The following is a 17864-nucleotide window of genomic DNA, read 5'->3' as shown; positions in this document are numbered from 1 at the left end:
GGGACGCCTTCCTTGCAGAGATGCATTATTTCTAGAGATGTACTGGAGCTTTTGGCTCCCATGAATTTGGCCAACAACATTTTGTCCTTTCTGTCCACCCCTTTTCTGCTTGCTCAACGTTTCCATGCTCTCTCTTACCATGTGTCTTACTCAGTGTGTAACTTGCAATGTGCAGAATCAATGAGCTGGGTGGTTCTCATGGTGTCAATGAGGTGTGAGGGGACAGCTCCCGCGCTGGTTACTGGGGATCATGGAAACTGGGAACACCTACACACACTGAGGTGTGCGGTGGTTCCTACTAGCAGTGCTCCTGTGCCCCTGGGGTGCCCATGGTACATGGAGTAGTAATTCTGATGTTTAAAGACACAGCAAACAAAGGTTTCTGTTACTCTGTAGCCAAGTTTATAAGCAAATTAGAGCAATTTCACTTGTTTCTTTTTCTCACTGCGTCGCGTCCATTGTAACTTTGAACAGAGACCTTGCAAGGCCAGGTTGGACGGGGCTTCAGGGGTGACTCCTGGCTTATCCCATGGGTAAGGTCAGGTCCTGGTGGGACCCCAGTTTTGTGTGACTTCATGCTCAGTAGATTCACTGCTGTAGCTGCCTCAGGGCCTCGGGAAGCTCCAGGTCTACCGGGTGACCTCCTGTTGCTGTAGTGCTGCTGGACCTCAGAACCGCTGCTCTGCCTCACAAAACCCTTGGCTTTTTAACCAGAACCGACCACAGCAACCCTCTACTTCTGTCTTTTGTGTCAGGGTTGAACTTCAGCCTCTCGTGTGTGTGTCTGCAGCCCTTGCCTTTCAGAAGACAGAATCTCCCACTGTTGTCTCCCAGTTTGCCATGAGAGATTGTACAGGTACCTGGATGGTCACCAGTAATGAACCAGCACTGCTCTGGCTGGGTCCTGCGGAGCTCCGTTATGTTGAATTGCCAGCTTCCTTCAGGAAGGCATCTGAGGCAGAGTCTGTAACCCCCAGAGCACAGCATCATCTCCAGAACTGGTTTCTATTTCCCTTCCATATTCTCTGATGTTATCATCTGATAGAAACCCCTGTACCTAAAATAACTCCAGCTGATGGTGTGCAATGCATAGACATGACCATTGGTTCATTATGGTTTTCCCACCCTCGTTCCAGCTCTCATCTAGTGCTGCCCACTCCAGATGCCTGATACTGAGCACTAAATCAGAAGTGCTGGTGATGTGATATTTGACCAGCTTCTGTTTCTGAATTTATTTGTCACCTCTACATTGATCTCTCTTGGCTTTATCTTCTCTAGCAACGTTCCTGCCAGGACCTTGACCAGTGGCACGTTGCCTCTTCAGTTACTGCAATGCAAAAGGTCTCCCTTTCACTGGAATTTACATAAAACTCTCTTGGTCTTCCCCAGGGCCCATCTCCCCACCTGAGATCACACTGCAGGGCTCCCACTCGATTCCATGAGATCTGGGACACCCAGCGCCCCCGGACTGCCCTCCTCAAGCAGATGTTAATGGGAGAGGAATGGTGCTGATCCCCGTGCTGCTGCCGTCGGTGGGTACCGCAGCTGGACCCTGGTATTGTAGATATTCATTTATAACCACTATAAGTCTCTAGCAAGTCTATTGGGTTGATCGTAGTTTTGTTTTCCGTCTAAATCAGTTATGGATCAAGGGACCTGCTTGCTATTAACTAGAGATGGGGCAGAGATGGGCTGAAATTAGGGAAGGGAGTCTCACCAACTGTCAAGAAAAGGTTGTTTAAACAGGGGTATTTAGTAATGAAAAGTCAGGTTTGACATAATCTGATCCTCTTTTTGAGGGGCTGAAGGAGCAGCTTTTCATTAGAGCTTGGTGGCACCTAACAACTTGTAACTGTTGTCATTTGGGAGATTTATTGACTTCCTACTCAAACTCTTGTCTGTTGATGTTGAATCACAGAACCCCATCCTGGTTTGCGTTGGAAGGGACCTTAAAGCTCCTCCAGTTCCAACCCCTGCCACAAGCAGGGACCCCTTCCACTGGAGCAGCTTGCTCCAAGCCCCTGTGTCCAACCTGGCCTTGAGCACTGCCAGGGATGGGGCAGCCACAGCTTCTCTGGGCACCCTGTGCCAGCGCCTCAGCACCCTCACAGGGATGTAATTTTTTTGCCTCCACTTAGACCAATTGCACACATCTACTGGGAAGTACCTGGTTTGGACAACCTGGCCAAAGACAGGTTCCCCCTCCCAGAGCATCTCTCCACGCTGTCCAGTCCCTAAAGCTGAGCTTGATGCGGATGAGTCACTCTGAAATGAGTGTTAGTTGTGAACTGTCACCAGCAGTGCTTGCGTTCCCACCCTGGAGTCTGTTATTTTCAAGCTCATTTATGAATTGATTAAATCCAATGATTGAAAATCTTTCATAGCAGTGTTCAGTTAAATATTGCCTTCTCCTCTCCCAGTCCAGCTGTGTTGCGTGTTCGTGCAGAAAAGGGGTGGGGAGGTAGCGTTAAACAGTTATTATAGGATGTTAATAACATGCTTTCAATGTTTCCATAAAGTGCTTTTGGATCATACGGTGCCATCTGTGTTCCAGCTGATTGTGGGTAATTACACAGGCATGGATTCCTTGGGAAATGGATGGCATTACCCAAACAGTTTGTTTGCCATCAGCATAATGGAATGACACAATATTAACTGAGGGAATTAAGTCTGAAGTGCATTCCTCACTAATAATCCTCAAATCAGTGGAATTATTCACTGGAGCTGCTCTGGTTTAACTGAGAACTCGGATACATATCCTACTGTAATGTTATTGCAATAACTCCAGTGGATTCTTGAACCTTGAGTGTTGTGGAGTGTCTGAAAAGGAAGAAAAATCAGCTTCCTACATAGCAACAGCTGTTTCTGATTAATTATTTCACTCTCTGCCATTGAGAGATGTGAAAGCTAAATGGGTGTCCTGCTTTGAGATGCACATGTTGATGTAGCAGCAGTTCTGTCTTCCAGCAATGAAATTCAATTACTCTCCTCTTTTTCACTCTAAACCAGTGACTGTTCACATCATTGACACCCGGCTGTGCTCTGCATTTAAAGACCCAACTAAGTGTGTAAAATTTATGGTGAAGTATCAGCGGATGGGATGTAGATGTGTGTGTGTGATGCACCCAGTCACCTCTGCAACAGGAATCTACGTGCACCATGCCTGTAGCTTACAGGGTGCCGGGTTTTGCTTGTAGCCATGATCCACCCAGCAAAGGGTTAAAGCTCACCACGTCTACGGATTAATGTTTGAGGAGAAATTGAGGTCAGTCAGGGTTTGACATGTGTCCGTTAAAGCTGTTGTTGGAATTGATATAATCCCAAGGAAAACTTTGACTGGACTTCATCTGCAGAGACACGATACTGCGCGCTGGGGCTTGGGGACGGGTGTTACTATCTTTGATTCAGATCAGATACTATCTCATCAAAGAACAGTTTAGGAACCTATTTCTCACTGGAAACGTTGGCTGGATGTTTTTCCCCTTATGGAAACAGATCTGCTCTAAACCAGCCAACTGTTGGTAAAGGAGTGTGTTCACTTTGCAGCATGGGCAGCCCACGAGGGGTGTGCTGGCATATGGTAGTGCGGGGTGTTCTGTTTAGAGTGGGGATCTCCACAGATGACAACATTTCCCAGTGAGTGTGGCTCTTGACTAAAAACAGGGCCCCAAACACAAGTCTTTAGCATCCTTAATGGGTGTCCTGCATGCCCAGGCTTTGCTTACACCGGTGGCTTCTCCTGGGTTTGATGGGAAGCGTTGTTCTGAACCTGGAATGTTCCCAGCAAAAGCATGGTCAGGACAGTTGGATGTGCTCCTTTGGAATTTGGGTTGAGTTACCCACAGCTGGGTTTATTAAAAAACCCAGAGTGGTTCATCAAATTAGTCCCAGTTTAACCATGGTCTGAAATAGGAGCCAGCAGCTTTCACGGTGCTGTATTGTGCATCTGAAGCGTTCAGAGTCTGTAGGAATAGTGTTTGGCTGAAGTGATGTTTTGCTTTAACTATTGGCACTCTGGGCAGGGTTTATTGGTTTATTTTGCAGTGCAGCGAAACACTGATGTCAGAAGCTGCCACCTAAAAACCACATTTCCCAGTTAGCCTGGATGGCTGATCGCAAGTCAGGAGGCACAGCGTGAGGAGCCCTGCTCAAGGCAGCTCATGCTGCATTATTGATGCTGTTTTCAATACATAATATCTTCTCCCAGATTCAACAATGTGCTCTGTTAGGGTGAGGTGGTTTAGAGATGCCCCTTCTACATAACTCATTGGAAAAAAGCAAAAAGGGACAAAAAAGGTGATACTACAGCAGCAGGATGCCTGCTTTGTAGGAGGTGGCTTCCCTGTGTGCCTCACTTTCAGACTGACATTTGTCCCCCTGTGCGCAGATGGGTTTTCCACGTGCAGGTGTGCGCCAGCAGCCACCACCGTCCCTTTCATGAGTACAAGTGACTGCTTTCATGGTTCCCAACAATGCTGTTTGTCCCATTGCATGCACAGAAGCTTGTGGCTGTCACTGGCGAGCTGCCTAACTCTGCCCAGCCTCATTCCCCATTGTTATCCCTGGGAACAACAACCCAAGTGTATGCCAAATGGAGCGATGACCCCAAACTGGGTAGATCCCTTTGTGGTGTGCAGGACACTGAGTGCAGGGAGGGTCTCTGTGTCTATCACCAGGTCTGAGAATAAAACCATTGCTTTAGGGATTTCCCTGCAATCCACACAGCAGCCTGAGAATTCCCTGCTCTCCATGGTGTGTCCAGGGATGTGATTAAATCCACACTGTTCCCATCCACTGCCTCCCAGGAAAGCAGCTCTGGGCCTGCACTTCTCCTTGTGTGTCTCTGATAACACTTTTGCCTTTTGGTTCACTTGTATCAGTCCCTTAGTTTTAATTTCTATAAGCAAAGAAACAACAATTCGTGTAGCCGTTTGTCAAAAATAATCCTTCTGGTTGAGATTATGCTCACAAATCCCTGTCTGGTTCAAATTACTTTGGCATTCATATGTAAGCAGCTAAAAGTCTGTCTTGTGCTGCTGCTCAGCTTCTCAACTCTTGGAATAACGTGGCTCTGCCCGCTGCATCTCTCAGCAGAGCACATCATTTAAGTAACTAACTGTAACGTGCACAGCTCCATTCACTGCAATGGGAGAATTCAGTGCCTGTGGCCACAGCCTGCCCCATTTTTGCTCTATAAAGCAAGAGGTTTTCTAAGACCCCCATTGTAGGTCACTGATTGCATTGTCTTACACAAAGAAGCAAGGACCTTAAATGCAAAGAATATCCACTCCTGTTTATAGGTTTTCAGGCAATGTCTGTAAAATGTTATTCATTCTCTGTCTTCAACCAACCAAACGCATTTCTTTTTATGGAAACTTCAAGGCTGCAGAGTCAGTAATCAGGCTGAGGATTAAGGCTGTTCATACTACCTTCATTTGGTCAACTAATACCAGGAATTTTACATTTTCCCTACTTTTTGCTCCAAGTCCCAAACTCCCACTGTGACCCAGTGTAGATCGGCAGTGACTGCTTGTCCTGCTCTATTCCCTCGCTCAGCAGCCTTGCCTGCTTGTTCCCAAACCCCAGCCACTTGCCTTGGATGCTTTCAGCCCTCTCCTGTCTTCATATCCCATTGATGTATCCCGCAAGGCAGCTGCCTCCCTCTGTTCTTTTCTCTGCAATGGCTGTAAAGTTTTGCTGTTAGAATTCAAATCAGGCTGCTCCATTATTGTTATTACACTTGTCTTACTGTTATATTGATATTTTACTATTATTATTTACTGTTATTTTATATTACCATTTACTGATATTTTACTATTCCTATTTACTGTTATTTTACTATTGTTATGTATTCTCTTATCACAGCTGCCCTGAGCTGTTAAGCCTCTTTAGTCCTGCTTGGACAGGGAATAGAGCTGCTCTGTGGTGGTGTTGACTGCGAGTCATGACGAATAAACCAATGCACTGAAGGTCATCACGTCCAGAAAGATCATTATCCACAATAATAAGGTCAGTATTAACAAACTTGGAAATGTTACAAATTTAGCTTTTTTTTTGGTGTATTTTTATAGTATAACTGCAATAGCTCTTTAAAATAAGGATTAATTTCAAACTAGCAAAGTAGTGCTAGTTCCAAAGGAATCCCAGTACGTTTGTGGGCTGAGAAGCATGTAATCTGTTCAGGGAATAGTTTTATTTGAGCAAGTCAGTGATCTGCAGTGAAACATTTTTCATTAGATTTTATACCCCTGTAAACTTGCATATTGCTGTAAAATTCCCAGTGCTCTCCGCTGTGAAACAACAAAACTGTGTTGTCCTCGTCCTCATCTCACAAGCTGGCCCAAGTCTTGTCTGAGAACCTGGTTGAAAGACGGAGCCTTTATACTACTGGAGTTCACACTCCCCCATTACTGCAGCTTTTAGAATCATCCACTTCTCTGAATATGACTTTGATCCTTCTCTTTGCTGACGGTGTTTCCCCATTTGCCACTTCCATGTGTGTGTATCCTGTGAGGAGCTACCTGCTCCTCAAGGGCTTTCTGTGAGGGCTTCAGTCCTGTTCGGAGTTCTCATAGTCTGTTTTTAACTAAGCTTGTGCACTGAGTCAGCTGTGCCAGGAGCAGGGGAATGTTTCTGTGCTGGTGACCTTTTGAATAGGAGTGAACTGGGCTGTCCCAGCCACAGGCTGCTTCCTCAGACTGAAAACTCGCATGGGGTAATGGTGAAGGAGCTTGGGCAGCAGCGTGGGGGCTGTCCTTCCATAGCGCTTGGGCAGAGCTGTGTGGTTATAAGAGATATCCTGCCAAAAGGACACAAAGTGTGAAAGAAATGAGGAAGGAGGCAATGGAGCTGCTGCGAGGGCTGGAGCAGCTCTGCTCTGGAGCCAGGCTGAGAGAGCTGGGCTGGGGCAGCCTGGAGAAGAGAAGGCTCCTGAAGGGGAGACCTGAGAGCAGCTCCAGTGCCTAAAGGGGCTGCAGGAAAGCTGGAGAGGGACTTGGGACAAGGGCCTATAGGGACAGGCCAAGGGGAATGGCTTGAACCTGCCCGAGGGGAGACTGAGCTGAGCTCTTAGGCAAAAGCTCTTCCCTGTGAGGGTGCTGAGGCGCTGGCACAGGGTGCCCAGAGAAGCTGTGGCTGCCCCATCCCTGGCAGTGCTCAAGGCCAGGTTGGACACAGGGGCTTGGAGCAAGCTGCTCCAGTGGAAGGGGTCCCTGCCCGTGGCAGGGGTTGGAGCTGGAGGAGCTTTAAGGTCCCTTCCAACCCAAACCAGGGATTCTGTGATTCTTTGCAGCACTGGAGAACCCACCCCCATTTTGAGAGCTGAGCAGAGAACACTTCTGTTCCACTGCTCCAGAGCTAAACAAAGCCTCCAGGCACAGCCCAGGCTTTGTCACTGTCCTCAGGTTCCTATGAAGTTAAAGCTGCTCGCACTGTTGGTGAGCACTGAGTCAAGTACTGCTCAAGAGGAAGGGTTCTCAGTGACCTGCGCTGGTGTGCTCCACACAGAGCACTCGTGCAGGATGTTAAGGGCCTGTCTGTCTGCATCAATGTAAGGAGCAGCCCAGACGCAGCAAGGACAGCCGGTGGTACTGTCGGTCACATCCACCTCTGTGCAGACAGCTCTCAGGTCCCAGGGCTTTAATTTGACTTGACAAGGAAGTTAATCATTTATTTTTACATAGAACTCACAGAGACTTTCCTGAACCAGGGGCTGGATGTGGCATAGAGATGGCATTGACATTAAAAAGTGTCTTTCTCCCTGCTTTCATCCGTCTTTGTCTCAGATTGCAGCCTCTTTGGAGTGGGTTTTGTCTTGCTCTGAGGCTCCCTTTGCCTGACAGCTGCATTAAGCTTGAATATCTTTTTTGCAAGGAAATGAGTTTTCAATAACTCACACTCACCTTTTCCTCTCAACAGTATTGATTAGAAAGGGCCTTTGGGGTTCATTGACAATACAATGTACAAACTTGGCACAGCCCCTGCAGACTTTAATGGCTGTTACCCATTCCAGACCGCTGCTGTCCATCTGCGGGCAAAGCCTCTGTTGGGGAACTCTGGAATAAAAACACATGCACGTGGATTTTAGTACTGTAATTCATATTCTGTGTTCTGCTGACAGATCTGAAGCTGTCCTGTAAGTTGTGTATGTTGTGTCGTTTATGAATGTGTTGGGATTAATGGGAAGCATAGAGTGCAAACTATGTTACTATAGGAATTCTATGAAGATGGGCCCACTTTGCCTGGTTTTCCGCTGTTTAATAGAATGGATTGTCTCAGTTTTGTTTGCTTAGGTTTGACATTGTTACCGGGCTTGGATAAACCTGCATAGATTTTAAGTGCTGGTTTGATGATGCACCTCACATCCTGTGTGGAAAGCTCCTTCTGCTGTTGGGCAGTCCCTGTTCCTGCTGTAGCTTCCTTTTCTTTACTTCTATTGCTTGCATCATGAATAACTGAGTATCTGTAAGAAACCAAACACTGTTTTTCTTAAGGCTCTTGTTTTTAAAGCACATAGAAGTGTTCTGCCCATCCTGAGAGCAATCTGAGTTGTTGCTGTCTCCAAGCCATGACGGTTCCAGGGGATGGTGCTCGGACATCCTTTCCCAGCATCCACCTCCTCTGCGCTCTGGGAACTCCAGTGCAAATGAGGGGACAGAAAACGTTTGTACTTTGTGATCTAAATGCTTTGCTCTGTAGAGGTGTAACAACAAATAACATCCCCCTGAGTGGGTCTAGTCCTTGCTGAACCCAGGGGAGAGCTGCTTGATCTGGCTGCGGCGTACCTCCTGCTGTCTACAGCTGCCTTGTGTCCCATGGTGTGCTGGGTGGGTGCTGCTCCCCCTGCCCACCCCGGTGCTGACAGTGGCTGTGTCATCTCCCTCCTTGCAGGCAAGGAAGAAAATGTAGAGGGCCGGAGGCGAGGCCGAAAGCCCGGAGCGAGCGCTGGGCCCCGCGGCATCACCATGTCCAAGAAGGGCCCCAGCGGCCGAGCCCGGGGGGAGAAGCCGGATGCCCTGGCTGCACTGCAGGCTGCCAATGAGGAGCTCAGGGCCAAGCTCACCGACATCCAGATAGAGCTCCAGCAGGAAAAGAGTAAGGTGTGCATCCTTCCTTTCCTTCCTTTAAAGCACAGCCACTGTCCTCAGCGCTGACCACTGTTTGCCTCACTCATCGCTGACTGTGCACGACTTCAACAAGAGCCCTGAGGGCAGCACCGTGACCCAGCCTCTGCAGGAAACACAAGGGCAGCCCCTGTGCTGGAGATGTTTAAACTGTTCTCCTTGTATTTAGAACATACCTATTGTAGAATCAGAGACTGGGTTGGAAGGGACCTCAAAGCTCCTCCAGCTCCAACCCCTGCCACGGGCAGGGACCCCTTCCACTGGAGCAGCTTGCTCCAAGCCCCTGTGTCCAACCTGGCCTTGAGCACTGCCAGGGATGGGGCAGCCACAGCTTCTCTGGGCACCCTGTGCCAGCGCCTCAGCACCCTCACAGGGAAGAGCTTCTGCCTAAGAGCTCAGCTCAGTCTCCCCTCGGGCAGGTTCAAGCCATCCCTCCTATGGCACAAAAGAACACTGGAAGTGTGGTGATGCAGTGACGTGGCTGGCGGTGGGAGAGGCGAGTGGTGAGGATGAGCAGGACGGGTGCTGTGCTTCCTCCCACCATGCAGGGAGAAACGAAGTTGAAATATCACAAAGCTAAATGCCAGCAAAAGGTCTGGAAACCCAAACATCTGCTCGGAGCAGATGGGAGGATCACATGGGGGCTGAAAGCTGTCCTCCTCCTTTGCTTCCCTCGCTACAACTTCCTCTAGTAAATATTTGCCTGTTCCTGAGGGTGGCTCCAGGGAGGGCTTTGAGTGCAATTTGTGTTAGTCACAAATTCTCTTTGCTCATTCATCTCCACATTTACACTGATTTCCCTTGGATTTTATGCTCAAAATCCTTCAATCTGGCTGCTTACAACTTCCAGATGTGCGGCCACAGGCCTCAGCTCTGCCTCCTGCTCCCATCACCAGCGTCCCAGGAGCCACTGCTTCACCTTGAGCTTTGAGAATGGAGGCTTTTGCTGCTCCAGCCTCTGCCTTGAGAGCTTTCAGCCCCTTCCAATGAGGGCATGAAGAGTTTGTTTGCCTTTCCCTCATCGCCTGAATTAGTTTCTACTGATCAACTTTGGGTTTTTTGTGGTTCCAGGATGTTAGTAGCGACATGCATTATCTCTGCATTTTTCCATGTATTTGCATCATTGTTAGGCAGTGTAGAATGTGATTCCAATTTTTAAGGAAGCTTATTACATGTGTCTATATATATATATGTATACACAAAATAACAAAATAGAACATCTATTAAGCCTTTTGTTGTGAAGCAACATTTTCAGTTTTAAGCATGAGGACCCTGTTTTCCTTCTCTGCTCTCCCCTGCCACTTCTTATCGTGGCTTCCTTGCAGTTTATGGTGTGGTTCTCATTCAAATGCCATTTGGGTCTTCTGTGGTCAGGTAGTTGGTTCTTTGTACTGAATAATTCATTGCTTAAAAAGCACTTGGTGAAGTGCAGGTTGTGGATTCACAGAGCTTTCTGTGTCATGCATACGTGTGTGCTCACGGTGCAGTTTGGATCCATGTGCTTGGGCATGCTGAAATAACAGCTTAAAACCTCATTTCTCATGGATTCTTTTGGGATGTGCTGTGAGAGCTTCTGCAGATACCCAGCTGAAGAAGAAAGTGAGGACTTGGACTTACCCACAAGAGGCAGGCTAATTCCTAAATGCGTGTTATCTTACACACACATCTGCTTCTAACACCTACCCTACATGTGTATTAGCCTGCTTCCTGAGCAGACACTTCCTGTCGTGTCTGATTCAGGTGGTCGGTTCATCCAGGCTTTGCTTCATGCATAGATTTATGCTACTTATTTCTATTGTATTAAGTCAATGTTTTTAGGGCACGGAATTGAGCAAATTAACTCGTCGATAAGATTGCAAGGGATGTTTTTATGTTGTGGTTTAACGGAGATGCTAAAATCAGCATTGGTGCCTTGACTGTCATCCTCAAATCAATAATTTGCAATGTGATGATGACACATTTTTGCTTCTCTTTTTCTAAACACGCAAATATTTCTGCTTATGCTGCTTCCTGGTGAAGGAAAGGTCTTTTCTGCAAATTTGCCAGCACTTTTTTTTCTCATTTTTTCCTTATTTTCACAAATTTCCTTTTCCTTAGAAAAATTATTGAAGTTCTCCATAATGCCACGGTTTTGTTTCCCCCCCCCCCCCACAATTTGGTTCTTCAGCGCTCTGTTTGTGAGGCAAGCATAGGCATATTCTTAGCAAGGAAACCTAATTGTGTCAACTGAGGAAGAAAAAGGCATCTTTACTGAACAGCATTGACTGGAATATGTATTCCAAATAAACACTTCAGTAATTACATGAAACGTAAGAAACAGCCACTTCTTAATTCTAGCACTGAATTGTGTGCGCAGGCTGTCTGATAGATGTTACAGGGCAGAAAGGACAGCAAACAGGCATGCACTCCCTGCCCAGGACACCCTGCCCTAAAGAGAAGGTCAAGCCTGCAGCCTTGTCCATGCTGTGGCAAACACATGTGGGAGATGTAGAATCACTTCTTCAACCCTGAGACCTTCTGCCCGCGTTGGTGAGTGTGTTACTGAAGATCCTCACAAGGTACCCACCAAACCTTGAGGCCAGTGAGAGCCGCAGCAGCTACTGAGAGTGTTTGCATTGACTGTCAGAAACCTTTTCCCTGGGAAGATGCTTTACAGGGTTTGTAGCATGTATTCGCTTCACACAAAAGGCATCAAGAGAGGCAATTGCTCTTTCCTAAGCCTACAGCATGGAGGCCCTGCGGCAGAGCTCAGAGTTCAACCTGGAGCCTCCTTAGAAAAGGGATCTTTATATGTAATAAAGTGTTGGATCATAAAGGATGAACAAAATGCCAGATGTGTCAGTCAGCTTGTGGTGATACTGACCCACTGGGTTGAGCCCTCACGCTACCTGCAACACTGAGGTCTGATGTTGTGAAGTGATCTGTGCCACTTTTAAATACCGCTGTGATCTGTGGTAATCATGTTTTGATTCTTCCTTCTAGGTCAGCAAGTTGGAAAGGGAGAAAAACCAGGAAGTGAAGCAGATCAAAGAGCACGAGCAGCATAAAAGCACAGTGGTGGTAACGGAGCTCAAAGTCAAGCTTCATGAAGATAAAATGAAGGAGCTCCAAGCTGTTCGAGAAACGCTTCTGAGGCAGCACGAGGCTGAACTGCTGAGAGTGATCAAAATCAAAGACAATGAAATCCAGAGGCTGCAGACGCTCCTCAACGCCGTGCGCGACGGGGCTCCCGACAAGGTGAAGACGGTGCTGCTGTCCGAGGCCAAGGAGGAGGCCAAGAAGGGCTTCGAAGTTGAGAAAATAAAAATGCAGCAGGAAATTTCGGAGCTGAAGGGGGCCAAGAAACAAGTGGAAGAGGCTTTGACCATGGTCATCCAGGCGGACAAGATTAAAGCAGCGGAGATCAGGAGTGTGTACCACCTGCACCAAGAGGAGATCAGCAGAATCAAGAGGGAGTGTGAGAGAGAAATCCGGAGGCTGGTACGTGCTGTATCTGCATCTCTGTGTGTCCTGCTGTTACGGCGTTGATAGTAAATGAAGGTTGAGTGCTGGATGCAGATGAGTGGGTGATGGGCATTCAGACTCTGGAGCTTTCTTTACGTCTGGTTTATATTCACTAATAGAGATGTCAACATGTCCTTTGAAAACTACCAGGATGTTTTCTAAGGAGCTTTTCCAGTCACGTAAGTGCCTGTTAATGTTCATATTTCAGTGGCCAGGAAGAGGCCTTGGGTTAGGGGAAGTCTACAGAACAGTTATGTTTATGGGCCTATGCCTCTGTTTCCCCCCTATTTGTTCCTTGCTGTTTCCCCTTGATCCCTCCCTTTCCTTGCCCTTGCTAGTTCCCATAAACATCCCATAATGAGCTTTACACAAGCCCAAAATGCCTTTTCTTCTGCACCTCATAGTGAGTCCTATACCCTGTAGGTAATGAGCCCCTTCACTCAGCAAGGCGTGCAAGAAGGGGCTCCTCTCTCTGACCCACCTTGGTGGCTTTCCCCTGGAGCTGGTGCTCCTCACCCATCACTGTTCATCTGGTCCTCAGGGGGTCTTTGTGCTGATCAGCCTTCAATCACCCAATTGAACCCCTTGAGTCTCAGGTGCAACAGGATGAGTCTCAAAGGCAATAATAGGTACGTGCTTATGGCTTCGCAGTATTCCTCCAATGCCTTTGGAGACTGGTTGGAGAGGTTAAACTGGATCATGGTGCTTGGAAAAGGGGGTTGCTTCTATGGACAGGAGGGAGCTCCCTCAAGAGGGAAGGCTTTGCATGAGAGCCTGGCAGGCCACCAATGTTTCCTGGGCTTTGGGATGATTTCTTCTTCACTTCCATTCCAGACTCACAGTCTTGTGAGTGCACAGCTGATGTGCAGGACCATGTCCCTTCACTGTTGCTGCCTTTCCCAAGGGCATGGGAACAACTGGATCACCCATGTTCTTGTGATGCACGTTTTGGGTCTCTTCTCAGTATTTATTTGATGTCACCATCTTTCTGTGTTTGCCACGATTTTTATAGAGTTCAGTGTTTCAGTATAAAATCAGCCACGTCTCTTCAAAGTCATTATATTTGGCTATGATCCAAATCCGTTCAGAACCTCCTGCCGTAGGGGTGGTGCAGTGTTGTCTGTGTCTGGATGAACCTGCTCGAGAGAGTCCAGAGCTGTGCATGGAGATGCTGCGAGGGCTGGAGCAGCTCTGCTCTGGAGCCAGGCTGAGAGAGCTGGGCTGGGGCAGCCTGGAGAAGAGAAGGCTCCTGAAGGGGAGACCTGAGAGCAGCTCCAGTGCCTAAAGGGGCTGCAGGAAACCTGGAGAGGGGCTTGGGACAAGGGCCTGTAGGGACAGGCCAAGGGGAATGGCTTGAACCTGCCCGAGGGGAGACTGAGCTGAGCTCTTAGGCAGAAGCTCTTCCCTGTGAGGGTGCTGAGGCGCTGGCACAGGGTGCCCAGAGAAGCTGTGGCTGCCCCATCCCTGGCAGTGCTCAAGGCCAGGTTGGACACAGGGGCTTGGAGCAAGCTGCTCCAGTGGAAGGGGTCCCTGCCCGTGGCAGGGGTTGGAGCTGGAGGAGCTTTAAGGTCCCTCCCAACACAAACCATTTCATGGTGATAACGAAGCGCAGTGACTGCTCAGCTCCGTTAGTCCATGGGGTGCTATGTACCTTTATTTAGCCGCCCATTCTCTCAGACTTTAGGTTAAAAGATTTTTTCACCATATAGATTATTTTATTTTTATCAAGAGGATATTAAAATACTTTATAACCAACTGATCTATTGATACTGCATCAGCATCCTGCAGGGTAAGTACTTCCTACTCTAAATAGGCATTGCCAGCAGCATTGATTTAATACCTCGGTGTGAAGGGACGGCTAATGTACATCCTAAATAAACTTGCTGTGTTCCCTGGGAAGTCCATGCTAATGGCCTCTAATGGAGAAGCTCTAAACCAAATGTGTTCTTAGTTAGAAGGAAGTGGCTTGACATTGTGCTTTCTAAATTGCCTTTAAAAATAAAACTTTTTAATTCCTGCTTGAAAGAATCCGATTATCCAGCTGTAGTAATTAAATTCCATTGTTTTACCAAGCCCTGAGTGCTTCCTGAATGACTTCAAGTACTCTCAACTCCATTGACTTGCCATAATTGCTTTCAATGGGAGCTGTTGGCTCCTGTACCTTGAGGGTGTTGTGGGAGAAAGGCTGGTGCCACCTCATCTCCTAAAAGCCCTGCTCTCTGTGACTATGAGGCTGTTCTCAAGCACACCATGACTGAAAACCAGGGCTTGTTTCCCTGTATAAGGTAGGAGCCATCAGTAACTGAGGTCCCTGAGCCTCCCCAGGGCTGCAGTGACATAGAGACACAGAACAGCCCACCATGGGCAGGTCTCTGCAGCCCACAGAGTAGTGGGGATTGTACCTCTGGGTAACGGCCATGGCACCCATCCAGCCTCGAATGATGAATGGATTCCCATTGGGAGTTTAAAAGCTCTGATTCATGTACCATGCATTGTTAGTCATTGTAATCGAGGGCGAAGTAACCTTTGAGGAAATTCTAACTTCATGCTTGTGAAAATTCTGCCTTACTTGTTCAGTCAGAACAGAGCAGGACAAGTTGTACTCACTCAGTCATGTTTGGCTTTGCAACGATATGCACAGCTCACACTCCCAAGGGAACCAGTTTTCAGAAGCAAAAGCCTTTAGTCATGTGGCAGAGGGAATTGTGGGGCTCTTTATAGCTGGAATGGGGCAGCAGATCATGATTTCACCTGCCTCACTTAACATTCCTACACTTAACAGCTGAACACTGCAGCTCCCTCAGTGTTGCAGCAGTGACGTCAGTGGAATGTGGAGGTTTGCAGATGGTAGCAAGGGCCCAAGCCCTGTCCATCAGTGCCGGTCCTTTCACCCTGGAGAAGAGAAGCTCCTGAAGGGGAGACCTGAGAGCAGCTCCAGTGCCTAAAGGGGCTGCAGGAAAGCTGGAGAGGGGCTTGGGACAAGGCCCTGTAGGGACAGGCCAAGGGGAATGGCTTGAACCTGCCCGAGGGGAGCTGAGCTCTTGGGCAGAAGTTAGGTGAGGGTGCCCTTAGCAGTGGGTGATGCTCCTGCAAGGACACCCTATTCCCAGCACTGGGTGTGTGGACCAGTCAGCACTGGTGGGCCAGGAGGGATCCCACTGGTCCCACGCCACCGGTCCTGCAGGATGAGACCAGGCTGTGCCACAGCCTGGTGGGATGTGACCATGGACCATCATCTCCTGCTGCCAGTGGCAAGTTGTTCCTTGGCCTTTTGTTTTCCTATTGTTCCTAATGCAAGGAGGAAATGTGCTGAACCATGTTTGCCAGTGAAATGCTTCCTTCCATTTTGCTCCTTCCACAGTATTTCTGCTGGATAATGGGCTGCTGCCATCATTGTTTTGCATATTTGATGAATGTAAATGTAATCTTATGAAAGAAAATTGTTGTTGCCTTTGTTTTTTATGAAGATTATGTTTAGGGTTTTTTTCTGGGAAGTGAAATGCTGTGAAATGTTTTGTGTTTTCTCCAGTTTCCTTTTTCCTCCTAATTTAAAGCATTGCCTATGTTGTAACACGTCTTTGTTTTCATGTGAATAGGGATCAACTATCCAATATTCTGCTTATTCTGAGCAAATAACCATTTGATGATGTGTTAACTTTTCATCTACCCATCCCTTTAGATTCCTGCCTGATCAGATATTTAGCAGAAACACCTCAGGAGGCATTTCTGTTTCATTCAAAGCTAGTAGACCGTTGCCTTAATGGAAATGGTTGAAAGCACCTTTAGATGGCACCCAAAGTACATTTGATTTGCTCTGTCTTACTAAAGGAATCTCTATTTTGCTTAACAGTCTCCATGCAGGCGCTGACGAGTTGTCCCACGGTGTCTTCTGGCAGAGGCTGGCTTTGCCCCCCAGGACCCTGTGGGATCTCTCTGGGCTTGTAGCTCAGTTCTCCCTTCCCGCAGCTACCAGAAGGCAGGACCTTGGGAGCAGCACATGACTCTCAGCCATGGCTGGAGCAGGATGATGCGGCCACCCCTCTGCGCCAGCAGCCTCCCTGCTGTGCCATGGAGGGATGTCATGTCCCGACCCACTGCATCCTCTCCTGGGGAATTTATCCCATAGATGTGCACTGCAGTCACCCCTCTGTCCAAACACATGCCATGGAAGTACTTTCCCAGTACCCCTGCTGGGGGTGTGTAAACCACCACCATTCACTTCTCCCCTGGGTGTTTGCGCACCATTGGAACACGATACCTTGAGAGGTCTATTAATGCACAGTGTCATTTTTTGCAGGTTTGCAGGCAAAGCTAGCAAAGAAAAGTACCAAACGCAGCTCTCACAAGGCAAAAGGCCCTTACCTCAAGCAGGCCACGTTTTAAAACTGCTCATTTCAGTGAAACATGTAAAGTCTCAAAAACCTATGGCAAAAATCTTATGCATTTATGGTGTCTGAAACCAGATCAACAGACATTTTACAGGCTGTGAATGACTTCTTTCTTCCTTAGGATCATTATCTGCCAGCACGGTGGCAGCCCTGTGGTGTGAGTGGTCATATATAATGCATACATGTGCACTCCAGAGGGAGGAGCCTGGGGTTCTGTTGCAGTGCCGTGTATCAGCATGGGCACGGAAGAAGGTGCGGGGCTGTGTTGGGTGATTTTCCATTACTGGGCAGGGCACTGACTGTCCAACCTGCCCCATGTCCAACCTGCCCAGCTGTGCCCCATGTGCCTGAGCTGCAGCACAAGCCCTGTGCTCCAGGCTGGTGAACTGGGGTGGGCTCCATGGAGATGGGGGCTTTAACCCTGCGGTAGCATCTGGAAACATCCAAGTGTGCTCCCCCTTGGAAATATCCCCGCAGCACTGGGGAATGCCGCATGCCCCATCCCACGGTGGTGAGCTGGTGAGAGCAGCAGGCAAAGAGGGCAGAGGAGCACTGGGGACAGCTGGACCTTTGTCATTTAAGCACTTAATGGCTTTGTATAGTGTGTATCATGCATAAGAAAAACCTGTCCTGGGAAGGGGATAATGAAGCAAATTGCTCACATGGGGGACTTCGGGGAGAAGAATTAAAGAACTGCCATTCTGTCTCTATGTTTAAAATGAAAAGGATGTTCAGGTTTTGATGTTTTTCAGTCAAAATTATTATTCCAAAGTTTCAAAAGGTGGTGTCTGAGCAAAATGTTGCAAAATGGTTAAAATGTCTGAGTGAACTGCTCCAAATTGTGATATCA

At 48.0% G+C, this 17864-nt stretch overlaps 2 protein-coding genes across 40 annotated transcripts in view; one reads left to right on the top strand and one right to left on the bottom strand.

Moving 5' to 3' along the window:
• Positions 1 to 17864, bottom strand: part of BNIP3 (BCL2 interacting protein 3) — a 237499-nt gene that overhangs the window by 44670 nt on the left and 174965 nt on the right. The window lies entirely within an intron of this gene.
• The window catches only part of JAKMIP3 (Janus kinase and microtubule interacting protein 3), a 66667-nt gene that overhangs the window by 26624 nt on the left and 22179 nt on the right, over positions 1 to 17864 (top strand). For 38 of the 39 annotated variants that reach the window (XM_061376742.1, XM_061376725.1, XM_061376727.1 and 35 more), the window contains exons 2-5: positions 1390 to 1532; positions 5866 to 6009; positions 8890 to 9098; positions 12105 to 12602. In XM_061376742.1, the coding sequence (XP_061232726.1) occupies positions 8964 to 9098; positions 12105 to 12602 (633 nt within the window). In that variant the 5' untranslated portion in view covers positions 1390 to 1532; positions 5866 to 6009; positions 8890 to 8963. The remainder of the gene's footprint in view (positions 1 to 1389; positions 1533 to 5865; positions 6010 to 8889; positions 9099 to 12104; positions 12603 to 17864) is intronic. The other variant, XM_061376744.1, reaches the window with a different exon arrangement.

This window comes from Neopsephotus bourkii, unplaced genomic scaffold, assembly GCF_033783945.1.
Source record: "Neopsephotus bourkii isolate Nb327-2 ecotype Australia unplaced genomic scaffold, CSIRO-AGI_Nbou_v1 NB_1735, whole genome shotgun sequence".
NCBI classification, from domain to species: domain Eukaryota; kingdom Metazoa; phylum Chordata; class Aves; order Psittaciformes; family Psittacidae; genus Neopsephotus; species Neopsephotus bourkii.
The sequence above is the reverse complement of the archived record's forward strand: the minus strand, read 5'-3'. Positions and strand labels throughout refer to the sequence as shown.